The sequence below is a fragment of the Leptidea sinapis genome, chromosome 17 (assembly GCF_905404315.1).
Source record: "Leptidea sinapis chromosome 17, ilLepSina1.1, whole genome shotgun sequence".
Lineage (NCBI taxonomy): Eukaryota > Metazoa > Arthropoda > Insecta > Lepidoptera > Pieridae > Leptidea > Leptidea sinapis.
Window position 1 is genome coordinate 7750846 of NC_066281.1, and position 13391 is coordinate 7764236.

A 13391-nucleotide genomic window follows, 5' to 3' on the forward strand; every position below is an offset into this window, starting at 1 on the left:
TAGCACCTAGCCACCACAGAACAGTTTTACTCTAACGAGCTAGCCACAGATTATTTAGGTACTATAGTATTTTACTAATATCGCACTATGCTTAAAATAATGTATGTCAAAGTCCAAAGAGTAAGTAAAACATTAACACCCCTTCTTCAACCAGACGCATTTTTTAAAATTGAGTTTACAGTTGTACCTATTCTTTGAAATTAAAATTTCCTATGTCAACGATAGCTTGAAAATAATATACTTTTATCCAAAACATTCTTTCAGGATTTCTAGCCCCCGCTTAACCTTAGTATTGGCTATTTATTGGGAAATAAGCAATTGATAAATTGTAACCGTATCCCATTCTTAGTTGAACTTCTTAAACAGGATGTCGACAGGGGCAGATGGCGGCAAATAATGCGCAACAAAGTACTCTGTCGAGATGATCACGACCATGAGCACTGAGGAAACCGATGCGAGGAGGAGGAGGCCCATTACAATGCAGTGCTGATCAGGATTCTTGAAAAACCCAAAAATTCTGAGCGGCACTACAATTGCGCTAGTTACGTTGAGACATAAGATGTTAAGTCTCATTTGCCAGTAATTTCACCAGCTACGGCGCCCTTTTCAGCCTCTTTTATAAGGCTACAAGATATGACTAAGCTAAGCTCTGAAATGAAAACTACGTTTAAGATACTTTATTTTTATCATTACACCAATTCCATGGATTATTAATTCATCGTTCGTGCTAGGTTCTTGATTTTGTCAGGAGTGTTATCAAATGTCAATGTCACTCATGATCTTTGGAACTGGAATCTGCATTGATGAAAATTGAAAGATGAATCTTCATGTTGTCGTTGAGGCTTCTGTAATTGTTTTTAGGCATGTTTTGAATTTTTTAATAGTTGTTTAAAATTATGAAAGCAATTCGCTATAATAGTTGTGAGTGTTTGTAGCTTATTGAAGTGGAATAACATTATAATGGACCCTAGAAGAAGGAATAATACCGAAGAACAACGATGTATTCTCGGCCTGCAAGATTTGAAAATATCAAACAAAGACGAAAATGATACTGAGCAGGCGCAAAGCACAACTACATCCAATATTCAGAACAAAAATCGTTCAGTTGGTGCGATCGAGAGTTTTACTTTAGAGGGCAACCCGAAAGACCGTCATGATTACAGCTTCTATGAAAGGTCAAACGTTATCGCTGCATCCAAATACGCGACTCCAAAACGTGTTGAAACAATAGCTTCAATTAATAAACGTGATATCAATACTGCTGCTTTACCTGCAAGTCCTACACGCTCTATTGATTCACTATCTCAGAGATCGCTCAGTTATCAAACAGAAGACTTGTATGAGATACCTGGTAACACAAGTGGCCCGTATCAACCTCCAGTGTACGAAAACGTTGAATATTACGGTGAACAACAATTGGCGCAGGCGCCATTCTACCATCACCTGTATCAACAGGGTCCCCCTGTCGCGTCTGATGGTTATTACGACACGCGATACAGTAAAGCACAACCCCAAGTACCTGTCAATTCTAGGCCTAAGCCAATAGTGTATGAAAACATGCTCTGCCAAGATAATGATAAAAATAATGATTACAAGACTCAGCCTAATCACAACCAGCATTATATGCAGCAGGGTTCAACTCCTGGTCCACAAGTGCCGAATACAAATATTAACAAAAGTGTTTCACATTTAATACAGGAAAAAAATAAAATTGACAAAATTCCACCTCCACCACCATATAATTCTCATCAAGACACTTGCAGTGGTGATTACACAGTTATGAAATCTGCACCTCCCAAGTACACTGATGTGGGTGCCCTGCTGAAACATGACAAATCTGTTGATTTTAACAACAAATCTGTGACAGTTCCGTCTACTGCAATTTATGCATCAATTGCTCCAAGTGCACAAAGGCCTAAAGTTAATGTGGCTACAGAAGTTCAGACAATAGTTCCACCTCCCAAGTTCTTTCATCCTAAACCAGCATTAGGTAATGGAATAGGGAAGGTAAAGAACTCAGTTGTAAATGGTAGTTACAATACTAGTTTAAAACCTCATGCAAACAGAATGCAGATTGTTGATGAAACAAATGGTTCAGACTATGTATGCATGACTGGAGGTACATCCGTATTGGCAGTAGCTGCTGCAACAAGAGATAATGTGTCGTTGGCATCAGAATCTTTAGGCTCAAGAAATTTAACTTCAACTAGGACTTCTTTGTGTTCTCCTGTTCAATCTCCTGCTCCTAGTCCTACTCCGAGCTCGGTTTCCCAAGTATCCACTGGATCGAGAGGTTCAGGTGGAAGGGGTAAGAGTTTGCTTCCCTATAGCATAACTCCTCCGCGACCACCCGGACCTAGTGAAGCTCAAAGAAAGATTGAAGAAATGACAAGACAGCTGGAAGAGGAGATGGAGCGACAGGATGAAGAAGGAGAATACTTTGGTATATAAATTTTTAGTATTCGCTTAAACAAAGCCTACATAATATATTTAAAATTTATATTTTTTTATAAATTTTTTAAAGGTATTTGCCACACCTGTGGAGCCGGGGTTACAGGAGCAGGTCAGGCCTGCCAAGCTATGGGCAATTTATATCATACCAACTGTTTTATATGTTGCTCTTGTGGCCGTGCACTCAGGGGAAAAGCTTTCTATAATGTACATGGAAAAGTTTACTGTGAGGAAGATTATTTGGTAAATATTATACAATTTTTTTCTATGACAATAAGGAATGAGACCAGCAGGATGTTCAGCTGATAGTAGTTAATACACCCTACCCATTACTATGCAGTGCCACTCAGGGTTCTTGAAAAACCCAAAAATTCTGAGTGGCACTACAAGTGCAATCGTCACCTTGATCATGAATCATTCACCCGGACATTTCACTATCTACGGCACCCTTCAGACCCAAGTAATGCTTACACATTCCTGCTTCATTGTAGAAATAGGTGCCGTTGTGGTACCAATAATCTAGATGGCCTCCTGTGCAAAGGAGCCTCCCACTGCCATTCCCTTCCACATATCTATTTGTAACTGCAACAAAAAATTGGCATGTATCTCAGGGTACTATGATAATTTTACCAGCTTTTTGTCACAACTCTCATCAGAATACTTTTAGACAGCTTCTATGTTCTGATTGCCTTACAAATGGGTTGCACTAACAATTGACTCAGTATAGATGCAATAGTATTATACTTTGGAGATTGGGCTTAAAAATGAAATATATTGATATTGTTGACACTGCAAGAGTATTGCCACAATTATTTCATTTGTGGAAATAGCACACAAAATATAGATCATTAAAAGAACCTTTCTTGTTGAGGAGGAGCTCTATATGTCAATACACTTTTGAATTAAAATACAGAAAGATATGTGTATTGTACGTAGCAGCAAATAATAACATGTTCTTATATTAACAACTAGTTGACCCGACAGATGTTGTTCTGTAGGTATATAATAAATAAAATATTGTTTTTCATGAATTTGTCAATAATATATCATAACATCAAAAATTATTTTGTAAAATATGCTCTCTGTTGTTGTAATGAAATTGTTTCACAGCAGAACTGTCAAACCATGCGTCAATAAGTTCTCTGATAGAAAATATTATGTCCATACAAAACAAATATCGGGGACACATCAAAGGAAAAACAAAATTGTTGTTTTTATTTAATTCCGAACACTTTCATATTTATTCACCTTTCAAACCTTCCCTGGACTTCCACAAATAATTCATGACCAATATTAGCCAAATTGGTCCAGCCGTTCTCGAGTTTTAGCGAGACTAACGAACAGCAATTCATTTTTATATGTATAAAGAAACATTAATTTTCCTTTTATTGTTACAGTATTCTGGGTTCCAACAAACAGCAGAAAAGTGTGCAATATGTGGACATCTCATTATGGAGATGGTATGTATTGTCTTGTATCATATATTATACGTTTTTTAACCGACTTAGAAAAGGTGGAGGTTCTTAATTCGATTGGTATTTTTTATGTACACCAATTACAATGAGATTTTTGATCTGGTTTTTGTGATTCTTCTTTAGTTTGATGCGGAATGTTTGCTATTTGGTCCCATAAAAATTTGACATAGTTTAGCTCAGTAGGTACTTTTCTTTTTATGAATATTTTTAGGAGTTTTCATTAAGTTTGATAATATATTATTATTATTAACCCGTTTGCCGAAAAGTAGGTCGTAGTCTACCTGTACTCTGTACCTTTCATAGGCCTACCCACAATAAATAAATACTATTTAATATATAACAATTAAAACTTACAAAAAAACAATGTATAAAAAAACCTACTTTTAAAACTCAAAAGTATAAAATAACTTAATAGAGATTTTTAATTAACCTGTTATGCAAATCTTATACCTTAAATATTAATAAAAAAATTAATAATATTTGTATGTGCTATTTATTGGTAGGTTTGAAGTTGGTTCTAAGCCAAATATAATAGAAGGCACCAACACTGGCCACGCGTGATTTTGATCCGGATAGCTTTGTCTAGAACCAAACAACCCAAGCAGGCAGCACCGACTTAAACTCTTAACATTAGGTAGCACATACAAATTATAGTATTTTATGAATACTAAAGGTATAAGATTTGGACCACAGGTGTATTAAATTAAACTCTATTAAGTTACTTTATACTTTTAAGTTTTGGAAGTTGGTTTTTTTAAACATAGTTTTTTTTTATAACAAGTGGTGGAGCTCCCAAATTCATAACAATGGCGTGGTCATTATTCCTACTGGATGAATACAATTCATTAATAATTCAGAAAAAATAGAATAATTATTTATTCGTAAATTTATTTTTCCAGATACTACAAGCAATGGGCAAATCATATCATCCAGGATGCTTTAGATGCTGTATTTGCAATGAATGCTTAGATGGAGTTCCATTTACTGTTGATGTGGATAACAAGATTTACTGTGTGAATGATTATCATCGGATGTTTGCACCCAAGTGTGCTAGCTGTGGTAAAGGTATGTTTCTTTTATGTTATATTTACCATACTGCAAATCCCATAATCCTGTTATCTATGTAATAAATATACAATACTCTAACACTACACTTTATACACTAGCTGTTGTGAAATTATGCTTGTATAATTTATTGGGTTTTAACTGTTAGGAATCCAGTCAATTAATTTGACAATTATAACCAACTATAATCAACTAAAATATATCTGGTGTTAAGAAAGCTAACAAGATTGGTATTCACTAGGAAACAATAATAGTTATAGTATTTTACCTACATTGTTGGAGCAATTATTGAAACATATATAAATATGTTGAATTAACAAACAAAGTTAGTCTCTTCGCCGTTGGTACGTATTTTTTCTTGAGATGTACGTCACAGAACCGAACCAATCACGGCGCGTCAGCTTATTTGGCCAGTGTGTAAGTGTGGTTAGATGAGTCTATTAAAATAGTATGAGTACTATTAACTCTAGTTTCATACTTTGGTTCAACAACTCCTGAGTCGTGTCGAGTCACCAACCTCTGTCTCGTGTGTCTACACGCCCCTACGAAACACGTATACTTTCGTCAAACCATTCATTAGTATGTCAACAGCTTTTCGAGTGTTTCATTCAATTACCTGAAAATACCTATAAATTATCTCTTACTGCTAAAGTTGTTGCAGCTATCCGTTTCCCCATATCTTACATCCTTCTCATTTATTATATTTGTTAATTTCTCGGGTAATTTTTTTTATTTCCTCATAGGATTTCGGCGAATTCTGGCTTTAACAGCATTCTATTCACTTTTAACAGCATGTGGCCGCCTCGATCTTTTATGGTCTTTGACAGTCTATATAATATGTATATTGGTATATCTATCTATAGTACGATATACGAACATACATCCGACATCTATCTTATGCCGCTAGTGTATTGATAATGACCGACTGCTTCACAGTACCCAATTTATGCATATCAATCACTGTAATTCTGTTTTCTTTGAAAACCCCCATTGCCTTATTCGCGGGAAATGATCAATTTTTGCGAGCATTCCAAATTTGAAATCAATAAAAGAAAAAGACGTGTGGCACTCGGGGACTGCTGCGGTAAAGCTATTGCATACCATTTTTTATCAACTTATGCAATTATAATTTTTTATTTATGCGGATTTTTTTTTTGATAAAATTAATTTTAAAAAAAGCAAACGGGAAGTGAGTAAAATTTAACTTGCAAGATTTGATTATAGACAGACAACGGGACAGGTGAAACTAAATAAAAATGCTTGTCATAATAATAAAAATTAAAAAAACGTGATAAAAAAAAATAAAGAAATTAAAAAAAATCAAGATGTACCCCAGGCTCGAATCTGGGACCTTCTGCACAAAAAAGCATACGTGATAACCGCTGTTCCACGGCAACTGTAATGACCGTGCCGAAATATCTATATACATCTAGTAAGTAAGTGTTAGGTTAGTTTCGTTACGGAATTTCTGGATTCGGTCTCCACGCTCAAGGCCCGCGATAGAAGCTATTGCGTAGCTTATTAGATAGTGTTAGCTTATGCGACATCTAGTGTCACTTTCATAAACTATTTCGTATGTCTAAATCGAACGTTGAATCTATCGAGTGTAATACAACATAACAGTTTCCGATAGATGGCGCTGATCACGGAACACTGGGGGTGTTAGGTTTTTTTCGTTACGGAATTTCTGGATTCGGTCTCCACGCTCAAGGCCCGCGATAGAAGCTATGCAATAGCTTAAAAATTTGAAGGTTTTGTGTTGTGCCATATTTATGGGTATTTATGAGTATTTCCATATAAACAAGCAACAGCTATCTGTAACTCTCTAGAGATAGGAGTGAATATGTTAAATTATATAGTCAGTGAGTTTGTGTAACTTGAACCCTATCTATTGATAGGGTTCAAGTTATACATATACATTATATAGGGTTAATCTATTGATTAAAATATATTTTCAGGCATTACACCCGTAGAAGGTACCGATGAAACAGTAAGGGTAGTCTCAATGGATCGCGACTTCCATGTTGACTGCTACATGTGCTGTGTCTGTGGGATGCAACTGACGGATGAGCCAGATAAACGCTGCTATCCTCTTGCCGGTAAGTAAATGTAATGTTTCATATCACAATTGTAGTGCCAATAAGAATGTTTGGGTTTTTGCAGTGCTGAGCAGTACTGCATTGTAATATGCAGGGCGTATCTATACCATCAGCTCAACGTCCTGCTCGTATCGTCCCTTATTGTCATAAAAAAAAGTTTCCCAAAAAAAGTCTTTTTAAAATAAAAATGTATTACGAAAGTTTAAAGGTACTATAACATAAATGACTCTAATGATACGACATGGAGCCCATGCCAATTATAAATTTTTATTGTACGATAATATTGTACATTGTAACCATATTTTTATGAAAAATAAAAGCCCATTGACATTCTTGCACCTATTCTTCTCCGAGATGAGGAATACTAGTTCTAGGAGGTAGTTTTTGACTTTCAGTCATATCCTATTTGAACAAAAATATTTTAATTTGAATTGCTATGTATCACTCAAGTTTAGTTGTGCAGAAATCCTGATTTCAACCTAAGCAGTACTGGTATCATATATTTTAAACTGTTAATATCTTTTACAGGTAAATTAATGTGTCGTGCTTGCCACTTGTCTACAATCGGGGCTGCTACAGGGCCAGGAATGCCACCGGCACCACATCTTTCGCCAGCCTCTTATCAATACATGGGTTAATATTGTTACTAATGTACCTATTATGTTACAAATATTTATTTATGAGATTTTAATTATCAACAATGCCTCCCTCATGTTCTTTAAAAATGAAGGTATTATTAAATATTGAAAAAGAAGTAGCTATATATTTAATGATGTACTTGTGTTTTAGTAACTTGAATTGCTCAAAAAATAAGAGATAATCATTTTAAGATCATGACATTGCTTACACTAATAATTACATTATCTAGTTGTATAGTCTTTATTAAATAAACAACCATTCCTTGATTGTCAATATTTTAAAAGTAATATTTAACGATGTGGCTACAATATACATGTGTATAATTTCAATGTAAGGCTTATTGTTAATAAATAATTATATTAGAATAGCTGTATGTACTTATTTATGACTTGACACCAGAATGGAGTTGTCATAAATAACAATTCTCGAGAGAACTTCACAGTATATTATGATATTGTACCATTAAACTTGTAGCAGATAATGATTTTGCAGGTTGCCCGGTAAATGAGTTCCCTGTTTTCATTATTATATGATACTATACATTTCATGTGTCAGCTCTATGTACTGTTGTTTTGGGTTATCATTGTACAAGCATTCTGGCCCACTTGATGGTAGATGATCTTCATCACATCATTAATATTGCCAATCAAGTTTTTTAATATTAGAGGAGAATATCCGGACGACCGAGCCTTGCTCGGATTTTTAAGAATGTACAAAACTTGAACAAAAAAGAAAACTAATAGGACATCTGGATTCGAACCGGGGTCTTCTGCTTTCCGGATTACCCAATGTCCCATCTGAGCTATAATAGTCTTGTATATAGTGGCGAAATTTACCTTTGTATTCTAATGTTATTGTAGCTGTTTCTCATTCAAACATGGATAAAACTATTTTTTTTAAATTGAAACCTAGCTAGATCGATTTATCACCCCCCGAAATCCCCTGCATACTTAATTTTATGAAAATTGTTGGAGCCGTTTCCGAGATTCAGATTATATATATACAAGAATTGCTTGTTTAAAGATATTAGAGGAGATAAGGGCAAACAGGCAAGTCGCTCACCTGGTAGAAAGTAAAGCTCTGTTGTACTGTTTTGATAATAAGGTGAACTTGCTTTAGTAATATGTATGTTGCAGTGAACAATATAGTTATATAAGTAGGAATTTAAGAAGCAATATAGATTATTATTAGGTAGGTATGTTGATGCTTTGCAAGCAATATTGGTAAACATAGTTTTTAAGCAGTTCATTGTGATTTGTTGAACCAATAATGGTGATGTCTGAGTTTTGTGATAGATTTACTGCTCATCATTGTATCGCACATGCAGCTCTCAATATTGTGATGCAATTGGCCTATCCGGGATAACTCATGTGGTCATAAAAAATTGTAAATATCTAATATCAATTTAACCAAATTTTCATTATAAAAATTCATTTACCTAGAGACAATTAAATATGTATTTATAAATTTAACATTTTGTAGTGCTTCTGTTGCACATCAAAAATTAAAGTCATGACTGAATATATAACCCTTATCATGATAAATTTTATGAATTATAATAATCATGTTTGTGGAAAGTTTTTTGTAATTCCACATAATATAAATACAAGTTAAGAAATAAAAGATATCCTTGGTTCACCTGCATTTGAACAGTTTTTTATTATATTATTATAAATAACTGGATCACATGTTGTAAGTTATTACTTGGAGAATAACACATTTATTTAAACAAAGGGTACAAAATGTGAAAAACAAATACTAAGTCACAAGTATTATTAATTTATTGCAACATTGATGCATTTATTATTTCTATGTTTGAATGGCAGCACATGTGGATGGTATTCATTATCATTTTCGTTTATTCTTTTTACACAACCTTGACCTAGAAGAAATGCCATAATATACATTCCGGCAATGTGCTGTCAAATCTAGGTATGTAAGTTGTGTTTCATACTATTTGTACATTTTGATTTATCATGTGATGTTTTTAATTTTTGTTAACTGATAATAATTATTATGTGACTAAAGTTCAAGTACTAGTTAAGTTTTATTTATATTTTTTGTAACAATAAATAATTTTTCAAACAGCAGCTGTTTTATTTGTTGCATAACATACAATGGCCAAGCCGTTGTTTCTGTAACTAATGTTAATAAGATATAATGATCACATTTTCTTTACTTTATCCTTTATATTACGCATTTCTGTTTTGTACCTCCTCATTTCATCAATCACTTGTGTCTGTTTCTCTTTAATCTGAGCATGGTAATGTTGTTTACTTTCATTGAATTTATCATGTAAGTTTTCTTTCTTTTCTTGCAACATCTCCTTGAGGCGTTCTTTTGAGGGAACTGGCTTAATCCAACCAATAGCTGTTAGTTTTTTAATTGCAACAGTAGTACCACCTGGAGAAACAAAAATAAAAATAAAAAAAACAATTTATTGATTTGCTATTTCATTATTTAGTTAATGACTCACAATTTAATATAATTTTATGCCATGTAAGTTTGAATTAGGTACCTAGTGTAACAGCATATCTGAGAGGCGTAACTGCCTTATACATTGCAAATGCAAGGGCAAAGTATCCAACACCAGTTTGTTTTAATGGTTCCATCAGTTTCTCACTCACACCGAGTGATTCAAACAGACTCACAACATCAACACCACTAAAAAAAGTGTAAATACAATAGTTAATACTGATTACTGTTTCATAATATTGCTTCAACATTACAGTTTAGTCATACCTTCTTACAGCATAGTAAAATCCTCCAAACCAAATAGCCGATGTAGCCATATGTACTGGAACAAGAACATACCAATAATCTCTATACATTTCCTTAAATCGCTGTATTAAACCACGTTTTTTTTCTGGACTTGGTGGTGGGGGTTTTAATCCCTCATTACTACTTTGAGTAGAACAAAGCCGAAGAGGTTTATAATAAGACTTGCACATGTTTTCCGCCACTAAAGCCTTTTGGTTGATATTTGATGTATAAAATCCACTTGATACACGTCTAATAGGAACATGTTTTCTTATATTCAATCTTAGCGGTTTAATTATTTGCTGAAAATATACATGATCTCTATAAAGAAATCTAAGTGATAAAGCCATTGCAAAATTGTTAAAATATCAGTTTCTACACATTTCTAAAATCGAGTCGTAATAATATAATAAATAGCAAAATAATGTTTTGACTTTTCTCACACTGACAATAATATCCTACGGTACAGGTACCAAATTACAAAGATAATTTAATGACTGAAATTAAAATTAAATGTCAATTTGAATTTCATTACTTGACGTAAGTGTGTGACGTAAGAGCTTTACTTCATTTTTCACTGACTCTTATGTCAATATCAAGTGAATTATTATTTTTGAATTATTGAGAGCATTGGTAAGCAGCTCAAACAAAAATACAATTGAAGAAGTATCATGACGTACTATTATATGTCCCATAGCTATATACCATAGGGCATTAATACACAAGTAGAGTTATTTGAACTAGAGCAGACTCTAGTTGTAATGTAATTAATTTCATTAGCAATGAACGCAGTCTCTAGAATTATTTACAATCTTTTGACTTGGTATCTCTCATGCAATGTCAACGACAATTTGAATAACACTATCGCGATTGTTTAGTATGGTCATCTTGTTTGGATACTTTGTTGAAGTATGTGCGTATTATTGTCATTTTACCTAAAAATTGTTTTAATTTGATTGATATTAATTCTGTTTCACTTATATTTAATAGAAAGTATTATGGGCATATATTCATCCGTCATCGTCTTCATACAAGTCCAATAAAATACATTTACTTGGTAATATTAAATGTCAACGTCTATTTCGCGTATTATAATTTTTAGACAGGACGTGAAACCGAACTCACTACAGACACAGTAGACATAATTATGTCTACTGAGTATATATAATGTAACAGTATGGAACTACCTACAAACGTTCGAAATGACACACTCACACAAACATGCGCATCGACGAGGCCCCTTAGGGGTTTTCGGGGTGTTGCAGTAACGAGTGCAGCGTCAAGACGAGTGTCACTTGTTATTTGTTTCCGCAATCTTTTTAAAAATGCCCGCGTATTGGTCAGTTGAACTCGGCTCCATCAAAACCTGAGCTATCGTTTTTTAAACAAAATAGTTCTGTAGTACCTATATTAAGAATGACTCTCAATGGCTTCGTTTTAAAGTCATATCCGCCATCTTGGATCTCGAAATGGCTGTCATATTTCAAATTGACACTCGAAAATCTCGAAAATAATACCCATATTGATTGTATTAAAAATGTCATATCCGCCATCTTGAATCTCAAAATAGATGTCATGTTCGTTATTGACACTCGCGAAAGCCGCGAGAAAGGTACCCATATTCATTTTATTGAAAAAGTCATATCCACCATTTTGTATCTCGAAAAAGATGTTAACTGTTCTTGATTGAAACACAGGAAATTGATAATTGCCTCGTCTAGAGATGTTCGTGGGATGACTGTAGGGAAGAGTTTATTAAGACTGTGGTAGAAGTAAAACTTCAACGGACAAAGTTTAAAAAGAAATACTTATTTCTAAGTTTTCATTCCAGTTAAAAAAAATATTTTCAAAAAAGGATTGTGTGGTTTTATGAAACCACGGTAAAAGTGAAACCTTTTTTCACATTATAGACATTTAACTTAAAATTTTTGGAATAATATTCCAATAAGGGTATAAAAGTAGCTTTATTGTTAATATTTTAATAAAATTTAGCTTATTAATCAAAATTTTTCATATTAAACAAAGACAAAAACAAAGACATAAAAAACAAAGACATTAAAAAACTAAAAATAAATTAATTAACTAAAAATTTTTGGAATAATATTCCATTAAGGGTATAAAAATCGCTTTATTAATCTCAATTTTATGCTTGGAAAATTCGAATGATAATGGGAAATAATAAAAGGTAGGCTAATTCTCCAACTAATATTTTTATTGAACTCTGTGTCTTAGGCCTGGTTAAAAATATGGATTCAAAAGGATTACATTACACACTGACAAACAATATTTACATTAAACACCGACAAAAACAAACAAAATAGCGGGGAGCACTGGCACAAATGAGTAGTAGAACAGAATAAATAGTCTATACACTACACGGTCAGCTGCTGCAAACTATAGGCGCCGCCCGACCGTCACGCGATGCAACACACAGACCAAAAAGTTTGAGACGATGTAATAAAAGTTTCACTTTAAAAATAATTTCCAAGAAAAACATTCAATAAAATGTTTAAAAATATTACATAACAGACATCATGTAGACTATAATATTAAATTAGACACTGTATATATCATACATAAAAATCTTACGCTATTACTTTTTTACGCTCCGCAACGCTCCATAAGGAACTTCGTTCTAAAAATACAGTCGAATTGAGAACCTCCTCCTTTTTTAAATACGGTTAGATAAATAACCTGACAGCCCTATTGCTTCAATGGAGTGTACGCACGTGTAGGTAAGTATTTTATCCACAAGGCTCTTATTCCAAAGGCGTAGTCCCTGACTCATGGAAGTCAGCCCTTGTCCATCCGATCCAGTTCGGATCCGGAAAACTACAGGCCTATTGCTATTACCTCCCTGCTCTCCAAAATCATGGAGAGCATAATCAGCCACCAGCTCTTG

At 33.7% G+C, this 13391-nt stretch overlaps 2 protein-coding genes across 2 annotated transcripts; one reads left to right on the forward strand and one right to left on the reverse strand.

Annotated features, from left to right (window-relative positions):
* Positions 1 to 821: 821 nt before the first annotated feature.
* LOC126969145 (LIM domain-containing protein jub) lies at positions 822 to 8094 on the forward strand. The gene is made up of 6 exons (XM_050814467.1): positions 822 to 2443; positions 2525 to 2694; positions 3849 to 3911; positions 4826 to 4991; positions 6950 to 7090; positions 7619 to 8094. The coding sequence occupies exons 1-6, from the start codon at positions 961 to 963 to the stop codon at positions 7726 to 7728; spliced, it is 2133 nt and encodes a 710-aa protein (XP_050670424.1). The 5' UTR covers positions 822 to 960; the 3' UTR covers positions 7729 to 8094.
* A 1265-nt stretch (positions 8095 to 9359) lies between these two features.
* On the reverse strand, positions 9360 to 10949 carry LOC126969148 (uncharacterized protein C18orf19 homolog A). Its single transcript, XM_050814472.1, has 3 exons — positions 10472 to 10949; positions 10248 to 10393; positions 9360 to 10132 (listed from the first exon to the last, which is right to left on the reverse strand). Exons 1-3 carry the CDS (start codon positions 10837 to 10839, stop codon positions 9894 to 9896), a joined length of 753 nt encoding a protein of 250 aa, XP_050670429.1. The 5' UTR covers positions 10840 to 10949; the 3' UTR covers positions 9360 to 9893.
* Positions 10950 to 13391: the final 2442 nt, after the last annotated feature.